General features: G+C 41.4%; 2 protein-coding genes across 3 annotated transcripts; one reads left to right on the top strand and one right to left on the bottom strand.

Annotated features, from left to right (window-relative positions):
* Positions 1-4,773: 4,773 nt before the first annotated feature.
* LOC139390425 (ubiquitin-conjugating enzyme E2 A) lies at positions 4,774-9,465 on the top strand. Its single transcript, XM_071137545.1, has 7 exons — positions 4,774-4,831; positions 5,188-5,231; positions 5,528-5,608; positions 5,866-5,891; positions 7,138-7,227; positions 7,388-7,476; positions 7,675-9,465. Exons 2-7 carry the CDS (start codon positions 5,188-5,190, stop codon positions 7,801-7,803), a joined length of 459 nt encoding a protein of 152 aa, XP_070993646.1. The 5' UTR covers positions 4,774-4,831; the 3' UTR covers positions 7,804-9,465.
* Positions 9,466-9,534: 69 nt separating this feature from the next.
* On the bottom strand, positions 9,535-14,660 carry LOC139390424 (NF-kappa-B-repressing factor-like). Of its 2 annotated transcripts, none has more exons than XM_071137543.1 (3): positions 14,273-14,660; positions 12,670-12,794; positions 9,535-12,475 (listed from the first exon to the last, which is right to left on the bottom strand). In XM_071137543.1, exons 2-3 carry the CDS (start codon positions 12,758-12,760, stop codon positions 10,212-10,214), a joined length of 2,355 nt encoding a protein of 784 aa, XP_070993644.1. In that variant the 5' UTR covers positions 12,761-12,794; positions 14,273-14,660; the 3' UTR covers positions 9,535-10,211. The 2 variants fall into 2 exon arrangements, with proteins under 2 accessions (XP_070993644.1, XP_070993645.1); XM_071137544.1 differs by having other exon boundaries at positions 14,314-14,652.
* Between the last annotated feature and the right edge of the window lie 3,172 nt (positions 14,661-17,832).

The following is a 17,832-nucleotide window of genomic DNA, read 5'->3' as shown; positions in this document are numbered from 1 at the left end:
CAACGTCAACAAAACAAAGGAGATGATTGTGGACTTCAGGAAACAGCAGAGGGAACACCCCCCTATCCACATCGATGGAACAGTAGTGGAGAGGGTAGTAAGTGTTAAGTTCCTTGGCGTACACATCACAGACAAACTGAATTGGTCCACCCACACAGACAGCATCGTGAAGAAGGCGCAGCAGCGCCTCTTCAACCTCAGGAGGCTGAAGAAATTTGGCTTGTCACCAAGAGCACTCACAAACTTCTACAGATGCACAATCGAGAGCATCCTGTCGGGCTGTATCACCGCCTGGTACGGCAACTGCTCCGCCCACAACCGTAAGGCTCTCCAGAGGGTAGTGAGGTCTGCACAACGCATCACCGGGGGCAAACTACCAGCCCTCCAGGACACCTACACCACCCGATGTCACAGGAAGGCCATAAAGATCATCAAGGACAACAACCACCCGAGCCACTGCCTGTTCACCCCGCTATCATCCAGAAGGCGAGGTCAGTACAGGTGCATCAAAGCTGGGACCGAGAGACTGAAAAACAGCTTCTATCTCAAGGCCATCAGACTGTTAAACAGCCACCACTAACATTGAGTGGCTGCTGCCAACACACTGACTCAACTCCAGCCACTTTAATAATGGGAATTGATGGGAAATGATGTAAAATATATCACTAGCCACTTTAAACAATGCTACCTAATATAAAGTTTACATACCCTACATTATTCATCTCATATGTATACGTATATACTGTACTCTATATCATCTACTGCATCTTTATGTAATACATGTATCACTAGCCACTTTAACTATGCCACTTTGTTTACATACTCATCTCATATGTATATACTGTACTCAATACAATCTACTGTATCTTGCCTATGCCGCTCTGTACCATCACTCATTCATATATCTCTATGTACATATTCTTTATCCCCTTACTCTTGTGTCTATAAGGTAGTAGTTTTGGAATTGTTTGCTAGATTACTTGTTGGTTATTACTGCATTGTCTGAACTAGAAGCACAAGCATTTCGCTACACTCACATTAACATCTGCTAAACATGTGTATGTGACAAATAAGATTTGATTTGATTTGAATCCATGACAGCGTAGTGTGTTACTAATGGTTTTCTTTGAGACTGTGGTCTCAGCTCTCTTCAGGTCATTGACCAGGTCCTGCCGTGTAGTTCTGGGCTGATCCCTCACCTTCCTCATGATCATTGATGCCCCACGAGGTGAGATCTTACATGGATACCCAGACCGAGGGTGATTGACCGTCATCTTGAACTTCTTCCATTTTCTAATAATTGCGCCAACAGTTGTTGCCTTCTCACCAAACTGCTTGCCTATTGTCCTGTAGCCCATCCCAGCCTTGTGCAGGTCTACAATTTTGTCCCTGATGTCCTTACACAGCTCTCTGATCTTGGCCATTGTGGAGAGGTTGGAGTCTGTTCGATTAAGTGTGTGGACAGGTGTCTTTTATACAGGTAACGAGTTCAAACAGGTGCAGTTAATACAGGTAATGAGTGGAGAACAGGAGGGATTCTTAAAGAAAAACGAACAGGTCTGTGAGAGCCGGAATTCTTACTGGTTGGTAGGTGAAATACTTATTAATACTCAAATACTTATGTCATGCAATAAAATGCAAATTAATTACTTAAAAATCATACAATGTGATTTTCTGGATTTTTGTTTTAGATTCCGTCTCTCACAGTTGAAGTGTACCTATGATAAAAAATGACAGACCTCTACATCCTTTGTAAGTAGGAAAACCTGCAAAATCGGCAGTGTATCAAATACTTGGATTCTCCCCACTGTACATATACATACAGTGGGGCAAAAAAGTATTTAGTCAGCCACCAATTGTGCAAGTTCTCCCACTTAAAAAGATGAGAGAGGCCTGTAAATTTCATCATAGGTACAGGCGCTAAAATAGAAATTGGTTTGTGACGCTCAATGCGCTGCAAGTATTGGCCTCTCCCATATCCTCATTGTTTTTTAGGGGCATATGCCGACGTGCCATCTCCTCATTGTTTTTTAGGAGCATATACCCATGTGGGTGATTGAAAGATGAAGTTAGGTCCACAGCCCGGTAGGTTGTAGTAATACTGTAAAGTTGGTTGCCAACCTCTGTATTAAGTCCAAATAAGAAAAATAAGTCTTAAGGAAGGAGGAGATATGACGAGAAACAAATTCCATTTACCGTTTTATCTGTGGATTAATTGTCGGAGTTGAGGACCTTGTGCGCGTCCAGTTTGGTCAGCATGTCCCAGTTTCCTCAGCATGTTAGCAAACAAACAGCGAATTTACACAAGCTACTGGGGAATCCACACCTGCCTACGTTTTCTTTCTCCTCTAATCCAGTAGCTGGGTGCCACTCTGGGCCGGTACAGCCAACTGGCTGGTGCTCAGCAGAGATCCCTCCCCGAATGTGTCTCCCTGGAGAATGGAGTCAGTAAGCTGCTTCTGGATGACTTGGTGGATGTTCTTGTTCTTGATCCTATCAACCAGCCATAAAGATACGTCACTCACTGTTGAAGTCGAAAGCAGCGGCATCTGGCAATGGGGGCCTCCTTGGCGATGGGAAGCCCGGACCAGACACAGAGGAAGTCAGAACTGCAACTAGGCCATTCAGAAACATGTAGGCACTGTCATAGCGAAGTTGACTATCTAAGCTCATGTTCAGAAACACATCATCGGGTCTAAAGGCACTAAAAGGTACTTCTTAGATATAAAGTTGCTTTTGACGAAAATTAAAACCTCTCAGTTTGTCACTTTCAAGAGATTGGCATAATAACATGTTCTACTACTTAAAGAGATTCTCTGGTACTTTTGTGTACTTTTTAGCCAGTACTTCTGAAAGTAGTGCTCACAAGTGCAGATTTTTGCTCCACGTCATTGCTCTCTCTCTTGCTTTGCTGTGTGTGCATGATGTGCCTCTTGCTAGCTGTCACTCAAATGGTGAGGGTCTGAAGCTCATTGGTTGAACTGAAATTGCTTGAGGGCTGGTCCATGTGGGGGGAAATGTAGGGAAAATGATGCAGCATAGCTTCCAGAAAAACAGTCGCTTTTAAACTAGGGATTTCACGGCTAAATGAGATAAGACAGTAATTATGCATGTATGAACTATACATTGGTTTTTAAAAAGTAGTTAGTAGTCACCAAAGTTAAAGAGCATTTGTAAAAAATCGAAATACATTATTTTTTATTTAACCTTTATTTAACTAGGCAAGTCAGTTAAGAACAAATTCTTATTTACAATGACGGCCTACACTGGCCAAACCAAACTCATTTGTGTAGTTTTTCTCTTGTTATGTCAGACACGGACAGTGATCCAATTAACCCATGTCAGCTAAAAAACATTGATTGGTAAATTACTCTAGCCAGCTATCTAAGCTTCTAGTAATCATGGCCGAACTACTGGGGGGGGGGGGGGGGGCATTAATTTTGTTAGTCACTCACACTCAGATATCATATTAAAAACTCCAAACATTTCTCTCCACCCTATGGAAAAATATGTAGAATTGCAGGAAATCATCTGTAAAACTGCTAATTTTTCTCTCTGCCTCATGGAAAAATGAGTAGAATTGCATGAAATTAATTGTAAAATGCACAAATCTTCTGTCCATCCATGGGAAAATGTGTAGTATTGCAGCAAACTTGCTTTAAAACGGCTAAATGTTCTCTACACCCCATGGCAAAAAAAAGTCTAAAACATCATTTTTTTCTACCCACTGTCAATAGTGTTTTTCTCACAAGGTGGCTGTGACTGCATGTGTGGGTATGGATGTGGGTATACAGACTTTTACATTTGAGTCATTTCGCAGTTTCTCTTATCCAGAGCGACTTACAGGAGCAATTAGGGTTAAGTGCCTTACTCAAGGGCACATCGACCATTTTGTTTTAGAAAGTCTGACCCGGGGATTCGAACGAGCGACCTTTCGGTTACTGGCCCAACACAAGCCACTGCAGCCCCCCATGATGAATTCAGATTTTTTGGTGGCCCCCACCCCCATCAAAGTTGCCCATCCCTGAGCTTGAAGGTTATATAAACTGCTGCTAGCATCTCTGGCACAGCATCTTGGTCATAACCTGTCACTCAGTTCACATAATAATACCCAATAATACTCATTGGTGGATCACCAATGATTATCACCAACTGCTTTTTAGAGTAGGCTAAATTAATGTGACTGCACATTTGCCACCCAGATTGATTTACAGTTTACAATAACTGTTACACACATTCTGGAATTTACCTTGCACACCCATGCCAAGGTCGTCACTAGTTATGACAGCCACAAAGTCATAATTATGGTTTAACCCGACTATTTACAATTTCTCTTCTTAAATCTGATTTTAAACCAGTGGTATTCGGGGTCACGGGGGACCTGCAGTTGGGTCACCAATATTTTGCCAAAATAATAATAATAATTATTGTATTTATTTTTAGGAACAAAAAATGAAGAAAAGGCTACACAATTTTGATAAGAGATAACCTTCAATAAATAATTGCATTTTCATTTGTTGATTTTAAAAATCCAAATGGACCTATTTTAAGGTTGTGTCATTAGATTTGGGGTGGTGTCCCCATCATTTATGTCCGAACAAATGGGTTCCCCGCTGAAAATGTTTGAATGCCACTGTTTCAAACCTACCCTTAACCACAATACAATTTTTACCGTATCCCTAAACATAACCTTAAATTAAGACCAAAAATCGAATTTTTGTTTTCATTAAATTTGACTATATAGCTCATTTTGACTTTGTGGCTGTGATAACAACCCCATGCTAAATCTGACGTAATTGTTACAGGGGAACAACAAACGTGGAGAGTGAAGGTAGCTACATTCAAACATACTTGACCACCAAATGTGTTGTACAAATACATTTTTATGTTGAATATTCACTGATTAATATACGTAATTTTTATATTTTAATTACAGATTCATTTAAACTAATCGAAGACAGGCAACACTCACTATGCCCTCGTATTCACCCCCCTTTCGCGACGTAGTGCCTAGCCCAGATCATGTCCTACTAACGTACTCCTAGCGAGAAACAAACATATTTGGCTAGCTAGCCAAAGATTGCGGAACCCTATCTTTGGAAATATAATAATTACTGTGAAATTCGTTTGTTTTAAAACGTGTAACTTCTAACCGTATCCATACCTCTTTTTTATCAACTGAATAAGATGTCAACTCCAGCAAGACGGCGTTTAATGAGAGATTTTAAACGGTACGTGGGAAGAGTAACGTTAGTTAGGGCTAGGTGAATCTGTTCAGCTAGCTAGCTCACTTCACAGCTAGCTGGCTAAATGTTAACTTGCATCTTATCAAACGTATCTGCTACTGGGTAACTTAATTTACTAGCTAACACTTGGAGTGTTAACATAAAGATAACGTTACAGGTTAATCGTTTCAAGTTGTAGCGAACTTAAGCTAGCCATGCCAGTTAGCTCTATCGTTAGCCTATTTAATTAGCTCGCTAACTGCTAACTAATGCTAACCATCGAAAATAAACGTATTTCTCAGGCTTCAAGAGGACCCTCCTGCTGGAGTTAGTGGAGCCCCTTCTGAAAACAATATCATGGTGTGGAATGCCGTAATTTTTGGGTAAGCGACTGCACTTTAAAAGTAGTTGCTAACTAGCCAGAACAAGTAACGTTAGTTGTGTAGTACAGAAACGCCGCTACCCGCACATCAATGACATGTCAACGTGTATCCAACGTAGAGTATTATTAGCTATGAACTTCCTGTTAATTTTCAAGCAATTAACTTCTAGTACAGCTCTTAGCCGAAGCATGTAAAGTTATCGAGCTAGTTGACACAGGTGATTAGCTATATTGAAATTGTTTTCTCTCTTCCCGCAGCCCAGAGGGAACCCCTTTTGAAGATGGTAAGTAGCTAACGTTAGCTAGCTGTGTGTTGACTTTCTGTAGCTGCTACATTTTGGTGTATGTGTTTGATAACTCAAATGGAAGTGATCAGTACCATGATAATGGCTCATTAATTGGGAGAGACCTGCTAGTTGGAACAGTACATTGTAGACCAGGTGGTGTCTTATCGGAAAAGTACAGTAATCCAGCTGAATCAGCTTCTTTCACCTGTTGCATGGTTGAGCTGAGATTACTGCCTGCCAGCAAGTGAATGACGCCTGTGAATGGGTTAACCCTAGTTTGTTTTTTCAAAACCAGGGGATTGTATCTGTTTATGACATGTCAGTCAGTGAATATGCCTTATCAGACCCTAGCTCCCAAACTCTAAGTGGCATTCTGGCATCTCACTACAGTTCTCAGCCATTAGCTTTGCCCACGACTGCCTCGTGAACTAGATTCCCTACACTGTTTTAACATTTAGAAAAGTCAGTAATCATTTATTGTAATACGGCTTTCAAAACATATGGCCCTTGTCTTTCATCAGCGAGAAAGAATGCTTAAAATATAAAAAGCTACACTTAGCAGTTTAGCACAGATCCATACAGCTATGTGTGCCTCCATCTGACAAAACTACACTTTCCGAGTTAAACTTACACACAGGTGTTCGACGCATGCTAGATTGCTAATTAGCACAGGTGGTAGGTAGTCTCTTGTCTGCCATTTGTTTTCCGTAAACAAGCGCTGTAACATGGAGATATGTCTGTGTGGGAACACTAACCCTAACCCCTATCGAGGTGTGTAGGGTTCTTATGCTTCCAAAACCACGATGCATGTTAATATTCTGATTGAGCATCAGGGATCTTTAAAAAACTACCCCCTACAGAACACCCCTTCGTCTAATGACTCTTATGTGTGATCAAGGGCTAATCAGGCCCACCAGCCACAAGTAATCCTCTGTTCTAGTGAATGTCTGTGATTGAGTCGCAGTTGTGTACATTAGGATTTTTTCTCTGTATACTAGATAATGTTCTCTGGTATTGGAATAGCTGCAAAAATGTATTGGCCAAATACAGTATGCTTATGCTATTTGGTTGCTCAAAACATTTGGCAGCAAGAACAACTTTGAATTTAAGCCATTCTGTTTTAGCTTGGTCCCAGATCCGTTTGTGCTCTTGCCAATACCAACTCCATTGTTGTCATTGTCAAGCTAACCGGTTAACCTTGTGTGATGATTTAGTGCCCACTTTATAAATTCTCTCATTTCAGGAACTTTCAAACTCACAATAGAATTCACAGAGGAATATCCTAACAAGCCTCCAACAGTGCGTTTTGTCTCCAAAATGTTTCATCCAAACGGTAAGTTTTTCTTTTCTGGAAAGGAGGTGGGCACGGCATTTTAGAAACATGCTTATTGCTTACAGGATCCTTTTTTATAATGGAACAGCTGAATCTTTGTCAACAAGTCAATCCACCAGTCATTGTTATGAAGAGTAAATGTATGTTTTGTATTGTGCAGTCTATGCAGATGGTAGTATATGCTTGGACATTCTTCAAAACCGCTGGAGTCCGACATACGATGTTTCTTCAATCCTAACTTCAATACAGGTATACTAAACATTCTCCAAAGATTTCCAGCGGGAAATACTCATAAATCGCTGGATTCTTTCCTTGAAAATATCTTTTGATGTGCTTTAATTAGTCCTAAAATATCTGTGTTGTCTGATTCAATGTTAGGAACAATTTCTTTAAAAAATAAAGTAAAAAAGGAATACTGTTGTTATTAAAGTGTCTTATTGCATCTAGTCTTTACTGGATGAGCCGAATCCGAACAGCCCAGCCAACAGCCAGGCAGCTCAGCTGTACCAGGAGAACAAGCGGGAGTATGAGAAGAGGGTGTCTGCCATCGTGGAACAGAGTTGGCGTGATTGTTGACCCCCTCACCATTCACAAAGAATGAACAATATCCAGCCTCAAGTCGAAAACAAAAACACAGAAGACAAATATCTTATAAAGGAAATTAAATGCACATCATGATTTAAATCTTTCTCTGCATTATGTGTGTCTGTAGTGAGGTTTGTATGTTGTTGTGGTATCACCTCATGCAGAATGCTCCTCCTGGACAAGAGCACATCATTAAAGTAAATGTACGTTGTTAAATCTGGGTTACTTACAATGTAATTTTACCCCCATATTTCTATCTTGGGACAAAAAGTTATGTTCATTTGTAGTTACTTTTGTATCTTGTCATTTTAGTGGTTTTAAGTCCTCTATAGTGTGATTTGCTGTGTGGATCAAATTTCTTTTTTTCTATTCTTTGAATGTTTGGTTTCTAGCTTCTCTCACCCATTTGCCTTTTTGAAACTTTAGTATGATATTAACTAAGAAACAATATGATGAACACCTGTCATGGACTTCTATTCCCAACCAATCTCAATATCATATCCTTTTTTTTAATGCACAAACCGTGTTCTTGTTGGGGCTTTGTGCCAAATGGCGCTTTCATCAATGAATGATATGCATCAGGAATCAAGTGTTTCAGAAAGGAACGTACTTGGTGCACTTTCAAAAGTCCTGTAACTGTATGTTGCAACAAAAAGAAAAAAAGCTATAAGTAACTATGTTTCCATGGACAGTTTTTATGCAAGTAAAATAATGTGTGTATATGTGTGAATATAAAAATCACGACAGCTGTGATAGAAAAGGGTGTTTCGGTGTAATTTTATAAATGCCAGATCATTTGTTCGTTTGACATGGTGTGATCTTTTTGTCGGTAAAATGAATTATGTGGGAAATGGCAGTGGCAATGCCTTTGTGTAAATATTGATATAACCGGTATGTCAAAGTACATTTGGAGTCGTGGTGATATGGTGTGTGTGATATTCCCACTACAACTCGGTTTATGCAGATTATTAGGCTGCAGTTGAAATAAATTCTGATTAACTTCACAGGGGGTGAAAGTGCATGTTATGAGCTTAATGCTGCTTTCCAATAAATATCGAGGGTCTTATTCTGGTGACATGATGATCGATGCTTGACTTCCAGTTGACAAATAAAAATATTCTCGATCTCGTCCATAATAATCTCATGTAGACTAGACCAAGGTTTCCCAAATTTGGCTTTGGGGCTCCCCCAAAAAAACAAAATGTGCAGTGGGGGCCCCAGGACCACGTTTGGGAAACCCTGGGCTAGAACACAGGTGCCAAGACAAGAGTAGGCACATTTGCTATTTAACGCAATAGTGTGGCAAAACTATCAGTTGAAAATGCGATGGAAACACATTGAACTTATCTTTCTTTGGTACATAATTTAAGCGAAAAAGTACATTTTGTGTGCACTATCACACTGATTTTTTATCCACAAGTCCATTTTGGTGGACTAACACTGGCGAGAAAATTGACACAAAAGTGGATTAACTGCCTTGTTCAGGGGCAGAATGACAGATGTTTACCTTGTCAGCTCAGGGATTCAACCTAAAGGTAAAACCTTTACAATATTGCTACAAACTTACAGACTTGCAAACATTGAACAGAACTGGAATATAGTCATTGTTCATAGGAACATCAGTGTTAATATAAAAATAAATGTTCCAATGCATTTTGATGAATATATTTGTAAATACACATCAGTCAACTCACAAGTATTGAAGTCCAGACAGTAGACAACTAACTATAAGACTTAATTTATTGATCATTATTATTACAGCTGTGAAAACAAGCAGACAAGTTAACTATTCACTAAGACATATACATCTGACATTTCAAAGGGATCACAGCTTGCGCATTACCATGTGACAAAGATCATATTACAAGTCTTGGGAGGCAGCTTTTATTTTTCAATTATCTAACTATTGAAGGGGGGAAAATAACATAGAAAGTATTATGTCAGGGATGTGTCAATGTCAGCATATAGTTACAGATGTCACTTGATGTGATGCCATATACATTTTTACTAATGAAACGTGTGTAGGTAAAATGGTGGGCATTCTGCTGGTTTAGGCTATTTCTGTAGCCATGAAAAACGTTTGCTAAAATGTTTTGAGCCTTTTTGTCAAGATACATAACTCTAATCAACTGTTACAGCACAAATCACTAGCATATTGTGCAAATGTGAAGCTGACAGAAGACCAAATTGTAGAATGACAAGAAGCGTAAAAACAATGCCAGAAAATATGCAATTGTAGGAAATGGAATGCAGAAAACACTGAAGTATTTACCCAAAAGACAAGCCTAGAAGATTGAAACATCCCCAATAAAAGTACAACCTTTGCCCAGATCAGGCACACCTGTTTTTGTTCTGAAGTATCGGTCATCTGTAGTTTGTTGGAGCTATACTACATCCAGTCAGTGTGAGGCCTGAGGTTTCACCAGCTCGTAGCGTCCCACCTGCCCTTCCTGCAGGAGCTGGCCAATGAGCTGGTCTTTGTGCACTTTGCGACTGACAATGAGGAAGCGCAGCCTGCCCTGGCCATATGACTTACTCCGCAGGCCATACTTCTGGGATATCTGGTGGATCTGCTTGCGTTCATCATTGTTGAGTTCAGTGGAGAAGCGCAGGTCGTCCTGGCGGTCTGAACTGGCATAGTTACGGATAATGTCCTCAATGTTCCGTTTGGTGAGCTGATTCCCAGACTTGTCCATGTCCATTCCCAGTCCTTCTCTGGAGAACTGTTCTTTGACCTTTATGGGTTCAGAGATGCCCTCACCTTCCCGGCCTAATCCGCCACCCTTCCAGCCCATCTTGCGGAGTAGCTGATTCCCAATGTTATCCTCCTTGATCTCCTGTCTCGAGGCCTCCTCACCAGAGCGCGTCAGAATCTGGTGGCGAGAGAGGGCGTCAGCATTACCCTCCTTCCTGAGGTTAGATTTAACCACAGCCTGTGTCTGCCTGAGTGTGGCCAGGGCTTCCTCTGCTGCAATGTGCTTCACCGTTTTCTTGGGTCCGATGCCTGACGCTACATACTGACCCTCCAGGTATACCTCACACCTCCAGCGGTGATCTGGTAGCACTGTGAACTTATAATCGGCAGCTACCTTGTTGAACTGGGCAGTGTCATTAATGATGCAGATGGCATTGTCTGAGTTCTCTAGGATGACCAGCTCACTCAAGTGTTTCTTCCTACCACCCTGGTGACCGAAACGGCCACCCGATGGGTCAGAGGGATTGTTCCCTCGGGAGAACTGCTGTGGTTGTTGTTGCTGCCGGGCTGCCTGGTTCATGCGCAGTTTCCTCACTGCCTCTTCAGCTGCTGTATGTTTAGATGTCTTCTTACTTCCCTTGGCCTGTGCCACCAGCTCGTCCTGCAGGTACACACTACATTGCCATGCACTGCTGTTGGGAACCACATCAAACTTGTAGTCAATCTTCATGCGGTTGAAGGCGGCAGAGTTGTTAAGAATGCAGATGGCATCATGAGCGTTGTCAACAATGACAAAATCGGTCCAGTGCTTGCGTTTGTCAGGCTCGTATTGCCCCTTGGAGCTAGGCGTCGGCTTATCCTCTGGATTACGCAATGCCGGTAGAAAAGCAGGGGTAGGGCAGTTAATCTGGCAGACCACAATATCATTGACCAAGGAGTGTTTGAATTTGCGCTGCACTACACGGACCTCCACCTGTTTAAAGAAAAGCTTAATAGCCTGCTCAGAAGCACGGTCCCTGGCCCCGTTTTTGCTTCCAGAGTATCCAGTAGCAAGGTAAACACACTGGCATCTCAGCTCACAGGCATAGCCATCAGTTGGTACTTTCCTGTTCTTGGGTAGGTCTGCTGGAGGGATATCTTTGAGGTTGACATAAATGTACTCTGGGTTGGTCTTACAGGCCTGGATGCTACGGCTTAGCATGAAATTGTAGTTTGGAGATTCAGCTCCACACATGAATGCGGGGTCTCTTAAAGTGACAGCTATGGCAGATGCCACACTATTGATCAGCCTCTGCTTTTCATCCAGTACGGCTTGAGATATGGGGATGGGTTGTGAAGAAGACCCAGAAACTGAAGAGGGGCTACTCCTCCCTGGGCTACTGTAGACTCTGCTGAATGGCCTGCTAGATGAGGGTCTGTCCTGATTCCCTCTGTCCTGATGCCCGAAGCCAAGTCCTTGGCGTCCTGAATCTCCCCAGCCCCCTGATCGACTGCCCCCTCCATATCCATCAAACCTAGGGGCCTGAGAGTATGAGTCCGGCTGCCTAGTGCTATGGGCTTCATATCTGTCTGAGTAGTCCTGTTGCACTTTAGTCATATAATTTGAAGTGGATCCTCGGCTCCCATAACCTAAACCACTTGTGCTACCTGAGGGTATGTCTCGATCTCTCTCTCTATCACTTTGTCCGTCTCTGTCCCTCCAAGAGTCAGAAGAAGAACCGTATGATGAAACTCTGTCAAATGCTGGTCTAGCTGCAGAGAAGCCCTGAGCTTGGTTGCTGCCATAAGACGGACGGTCAGAGTCCCGCTGTCTCAAACTGTTCACCTCACTCCTCCGGCGTTCCTTGTCATTCTCCTTCTCGTCATTACCAGACCCGCCATTGCTGCCACCACTAACAAAGTGCACAGGCTCAAACAGTGGTCTGGAACAAAATTTGGACACCGGCATCTTCCTCATTGGCTCTTCTCCTAACATTAAAGAACAAATCAGAGAATCAATCAATGACAAGTATAAAACAATAATATAACAATAAAAAAGCATATAGTATACATTATGTTGAGTTAAGTTATTTGCCACAGTAGATAAGCAAAATACTTCAACAACATCCAAAATGAGTTCAGATGTGGCAAGGAGTTTAATCTGAAGAACCAAAATCACTCACTGCCATCTGATGAATTGGGTCTCTTTTTTGCTTCAGCACTTGGAACTAGGTCAAAGGAGTGCATTTCGCCAATGTAAATCCCTTCAGCCATATCCAGCACCTCTCTCCTCAGATCAGGTCCATACCTTAAAAGAAAACAGAGCTGTATTAGGTAAACAAGCAAAATGTGTATTTCCATGCTAGCACAGTAACATACTGACACTTTATTACCAGAAATACTCTATTAGGGAGAGAACTTGTGTTGTTATACTTCCCACATCAAATTTAGGACTAAAAACAAATCTGTAGGCAAGGTAGATGCCCATTTAATTATCCAGTTGTCAGGATAGGCTTTGTTGTTGGACAGAGAAGCACATGGGGGGTGATGGGGTGAAATAGTTCTCTAAATTCAGGTCAAATTCAAGTCAGTTCAAGTAATTTTCTTCTTCTGAAATCCTACCTGCACCCCATGATGAAGACATTGTTTGCCAAAACTATCGATAATACAATTTCACAATAAATTGTTATATGCCTATATGCCTATGTTCCTCACTTTCAAAACTCATTGACAGAGGGATTTGGCTGTGTAAATGTCGTCATTACATTAGGAAGATGGCACCAACATAACTAGTGATAGCTAACAAACTCAGTTTACAGACTGCAGTCACAGGTTATCCATTATATTGACCAGATAAGATACTCAAGCGGCAGCTCTAAAAACGATAATAAATGTCTTCAAAAATGGAAGGCAGTCGGTTGGAGGCAAGATCAGGTGGGCCCATTCTAGCCAATGAAAGGGCAGAGACGCGGGTGAACGACAGGAACAACTCCCATATAGTGTGTTTTGTTTTTCTTTTCAACGTTTCCGGGATGTCACCTGTCCTACTTATATCAGTAGTCGTAACAGTCTATGCATTACGAAACTTCTATTCGATCAAATAAGCCTCATGTAGCAAATAAACCATTACATTTCTTTTGACCAAATTCGACACTCATTGAACGAAAAGCTTCTCGCTTGGTGAGCAGGGGGGAAAAAACGCCACCTGCTGGAGAAGACAGGTTTTGGGCCCAAGTTATGCCTCTCACTTCGCCTCTTCCTCTGCGCAAAAACTATTACCAGCTGCCAGCATGGCCACTATCGCTAAGAATTATGGGGCTCAGTGATAGATCAATAAGAATAGGCTGACTGATGCTTCAGTCAAAACCGTCCATTAATGTGGAAACTGCAATTATTCATGCTAACATTGGCTACATTTCTGTTTAATTAAGACTCCATTTCGTGCGCAATTTATCCCCTCCAAAAATGTCTACGAAGTATACTGATTTAGCGTGCACACAACTAGCACAACAGCTAACGTTACCATTGAAGTCAAATAATTCAAGCATGATTGCTCATTTTAGTTATGATTTAATCTGCAGACAATTATCTGACTAAAAGTAAAACACATGTTATCTGGCGAAACAAGTGACGCAGCAGACGAGCAAAGATGGCTAACGGTAGCTAGTTAGCTCATTGAAAAAAAAGATTGATGCATCATCTTGCACGGAAATGTAATATGAAGCACAAGACAGATTTTATCGAATAGATTTTTTTAGCTCAAATGAAGATTTGAGCTACTCTGACCTCTATGCGAAGTTCCAAGTCCAACGTCTCTTTGTTTGTACCTTTTGATGTCAGTTTTTCAAAAATAGTTAGCAGGCTAGCAAGTTCAATGCGTATTGAATGTCCGTAGCTAACTAACAGCTTCGGCAAAGGCTTCGGTCATCACCATAACATCCGGGGGGGGGGGGGGGGTCATCGCTGTCAGCTAGCTAGCTGATTAGACTCGAATGCTGCATTGGTAGCTATATTGAGACTGGTCGTTATGTGGCATTCAGAAATGTGTTGAGCAATTGCAGAATTTCACTCGAAGTGAATTTACAGTAGCTACTCGCATCAACCTCCCATAATAACCCTATGTTTTTGTCCCTCTGAAATCGTGGCGTCAGTTTCCGCATGCAACCGCGGAGCTGGTAGCAAACAGGCAGAGGAACTAAATATATTGGAGGTGGTCGAGTGTATTATCTTATGTAGCAGACAGGCAGAGGGACTAAATATATTGGAGGTGGTCGACTGTATTATCTTATGTAGCAGACAGGCAGAGGGACTAAATATATTGGAGGTGGTCGAGTGTATTATCTTATGTAGCAGACAGACAGAGGGACTAAATATATTGGAGGTGGTCGACTGTATTATCTTATGTAGCAGAGGAACTAAATATATTGGAGGTGGTCGACTGTATTATCTTATGTAGCAGACAGGCAGATGAACTAAATATATTGGTGGTCGACTGTATTATCTTATGTAGCAGAGGAACTAAATATATTGGAGGTGGTCGACTATTATCTTATGTAGCAGACAGGCAGAGGAACTAAATATATTGGAGGTGGTCGACTGTATTATCTTATGTAGCAGAGGAACTAAATATATTGGTGGTCGACTGTATTATCTTATGTAGCAGACAGGCAGAGGAACTAAATATATTGGAGGTGTCGACTGTATTATCTTATGTAATGTGTATTAGGTATACAGTGGGGCAAAAAAGTATTTAGTCAGCCACCAATTGTGCAAGTTCTCCCACTTAAAAAGATGAGAGAGGCCTGTAATTTTCATCATAGGTACACTTCAACTATGACAGACAAAATGAGAAAAAAAATCCAGAAAATCACATTGTAGGATTTTTAATTAATTTATTTGCAAATTATGGTGGAAAATAAACTTTTTTTATTGACCAAATACTTATCTCAATACTTTGTTATATACCATATACCATATATATATATATACCATATATATACCATATATACCAATATATATATTGGCAATGACAGAGGTCAAACGTTTTCTGTAAATCTTCACAAGGTTTTCACACACTGTTGCTGGTATTTTGGCCCATTCCTCCATGCAGATCTCCTCTAGAGCAGTGCTGTTTTGGGGCTGTTGCTGGGCAACACGGACTTTCAACAACCTCCAAAGATTTTCTATGGGGTTGAGATCTGGAGACTGGCTAGGCCACTCCAGGTTTCATTTGACCATATGGCATTCTCCCAATCTTCTTCTGGATCATCCAAATGCTCTCTAGCAAATTTCAGACGGGCCTTGACATGTACTGGCTTAAGCAGGGGGACACGTCTGGCACTGCAGGATTTGAGTCCCTGGCGGTGTAGTGTGTTACTGATGGTAGGCTTTGTTACTTTGGTCCCAGCTCTCTGCAGGTCATTCACTAGGTCCCCCCGTGTGGTTCTGGGATTTTTGCTCACCGTTCTTGTGATCATTTTGACCCCACGGGGTGAGATCTTGCGTGGAGCCCCAGATCGAGGGAGATTATCAGTGGTCGTGTATGTCTTCCATTTCCTAATAATTGCTCCCACAGTTGATTTCTTCCAACCAAGCTGCTTACCTATTGCAGATTCAGTCTTCCCAGCCTGGTGCAGGTCTACAATTTTGTTTCTGGTGTCCTTTGACAGCTCTTTGGTCTTGGCCATAGTGGAGTTTGGAGTGTGACTGTTTGAGGTTGTGGACAGGTGTCTTTTATACTGATAACAAGTTCAAACAGGTGCCATTAATACAGGTAACGAGTGGAGGACAGAGGAGCCTCTTAAAGAAGAAGTTACAGGTCTGTGAGAGCCAGAAATCTTGCTTGTTTGTAGGTGACCAAATACTTATTTTCCACCATAATTTGCAAATAAATTCATAAAAAATCCTACAATGTGATTTTCTGGATTTTTTTTCTCATTTTGTCAGTCATAGTTGAAGTGTACCTATGATGAAAACTACAGGCCTCTCATCTTTTTAAGTGGGAGAACTTGCACAATTGGTGGCTGACTAAATACTTTTATGCACCACTGTATATATACACTACCGTCACAAGTTTTAGAACACCGATTCATTCAAGGGTTTTTCTTTATTTTTTACTATTTTCTACATTGTAGAATAATAGTGAAGACATAAAATACGAAATAACACATGGAATCATGTAGTAACCAAAAAAGTGTTGAAACAAATAAATATATATTTTATATTTGAGATTCTTAAAATAGCCACGCTTTGCGCACTCTTGAAATATCCAATAAATGTCGTTCCACTTCATGATTGTGTCCCACTTGTTGTTGATTCTTCAGTTTTATATCTTTATGTTTGAAGCCTGAAATGTGGCAAAAGGTCGCAAAGTTCAAGGGGGCCGAATACTTTCGCAAGGCACTGTATCTCTATGATGAAACTGGCTCTCATGGCTCTCCACAGGAATGGAAGACTCAGAGTTACCTCTACTGCAGAGAATAAGTTCATTAGAGTTACCAGCCTCAGAAATTGCAGCCCAAATAAATGCTTCACAGAGTTCAAGTAACAGACACATCTCAACAACGGTTCAGGAGAGACTGTGTGAATCAGGCCTTCATGGTCGAATTGCTGTAAAGAAAGCACTAAAGAGCACCAATAAGAATAAGATAATTGCTTGGGCCAAGAAACACAAGCAATGGACATTAGACCATTGGAAATTTGTCCTTTGGTCTGGAGTCCAAATTGGAGAATTTTGGTTCCAACCGCCGTGTCTTTGTGAGACGCTGTGTGGTTGAACGGATGATCTCCGCATGTGTATTTCCCACCGTAAAGCATGGAGGAGGAGGTGTTATGGTGTGGGGGGTACTTTGCTGGTGACACTGTCTACGATTTATTTAGAATTCAACGCACACTTAACCAGCATGGCTACCACAGCATTCTGCACCAATACGCAATCCCATCTGGTTTGGGCTTAGTGGGACTATCATTTGTTTTTTAAAAGGACAATGACCCAACACACCTCCAGGCTATGTATAGGCTATTTGACCAAGAAGAAGAACGATGGAGTGCTGCATCAGATGACCTGGCCTCCACAATCACCCAACCTCAACCAAATTGAGATGGCTTGGGATGAGTTGGACTGCAGAGTGAAGGAAAAGCAGCCAACAAGTACTCAGCATATGTGGGAACTCCTTCAAGACTGTTGAAAAGCATTCCAGGTAAAGCTGTTTGAGAAAATGCCAAGAGTGTGCAAAGCTGTCATCAAGTCAAAGGGTTGCTACTTTGAAGAATCTAAAATATAAATATACACTTTTTTGGTTACTACATGATTCCATATGTGTTATTTCATAGTTTCGATGTCTTCA

This window comes from Oncorhynchus clarkii, chromosome 31 (genome assembly GCF_045791955.1).
Source record: "Oncorhynchus clarkii lewisi isolate Uvic-CL-2024 chromosome 31, UVic_Ocla_1.0, whole genome shotgun sequence".
Lineage (NCBI taxonomy): Eukaryota > Metazoa > Chordata > Actinopteri > Salmoniformes > Salmonidae > Oncorhynchus > Oncorhynchus clarkii.
The sequence above is the reverse complement of the archived record's forward strand: the minus strand, read 5'-3'. Positions and strand labels throughout refer to the sequence as shown.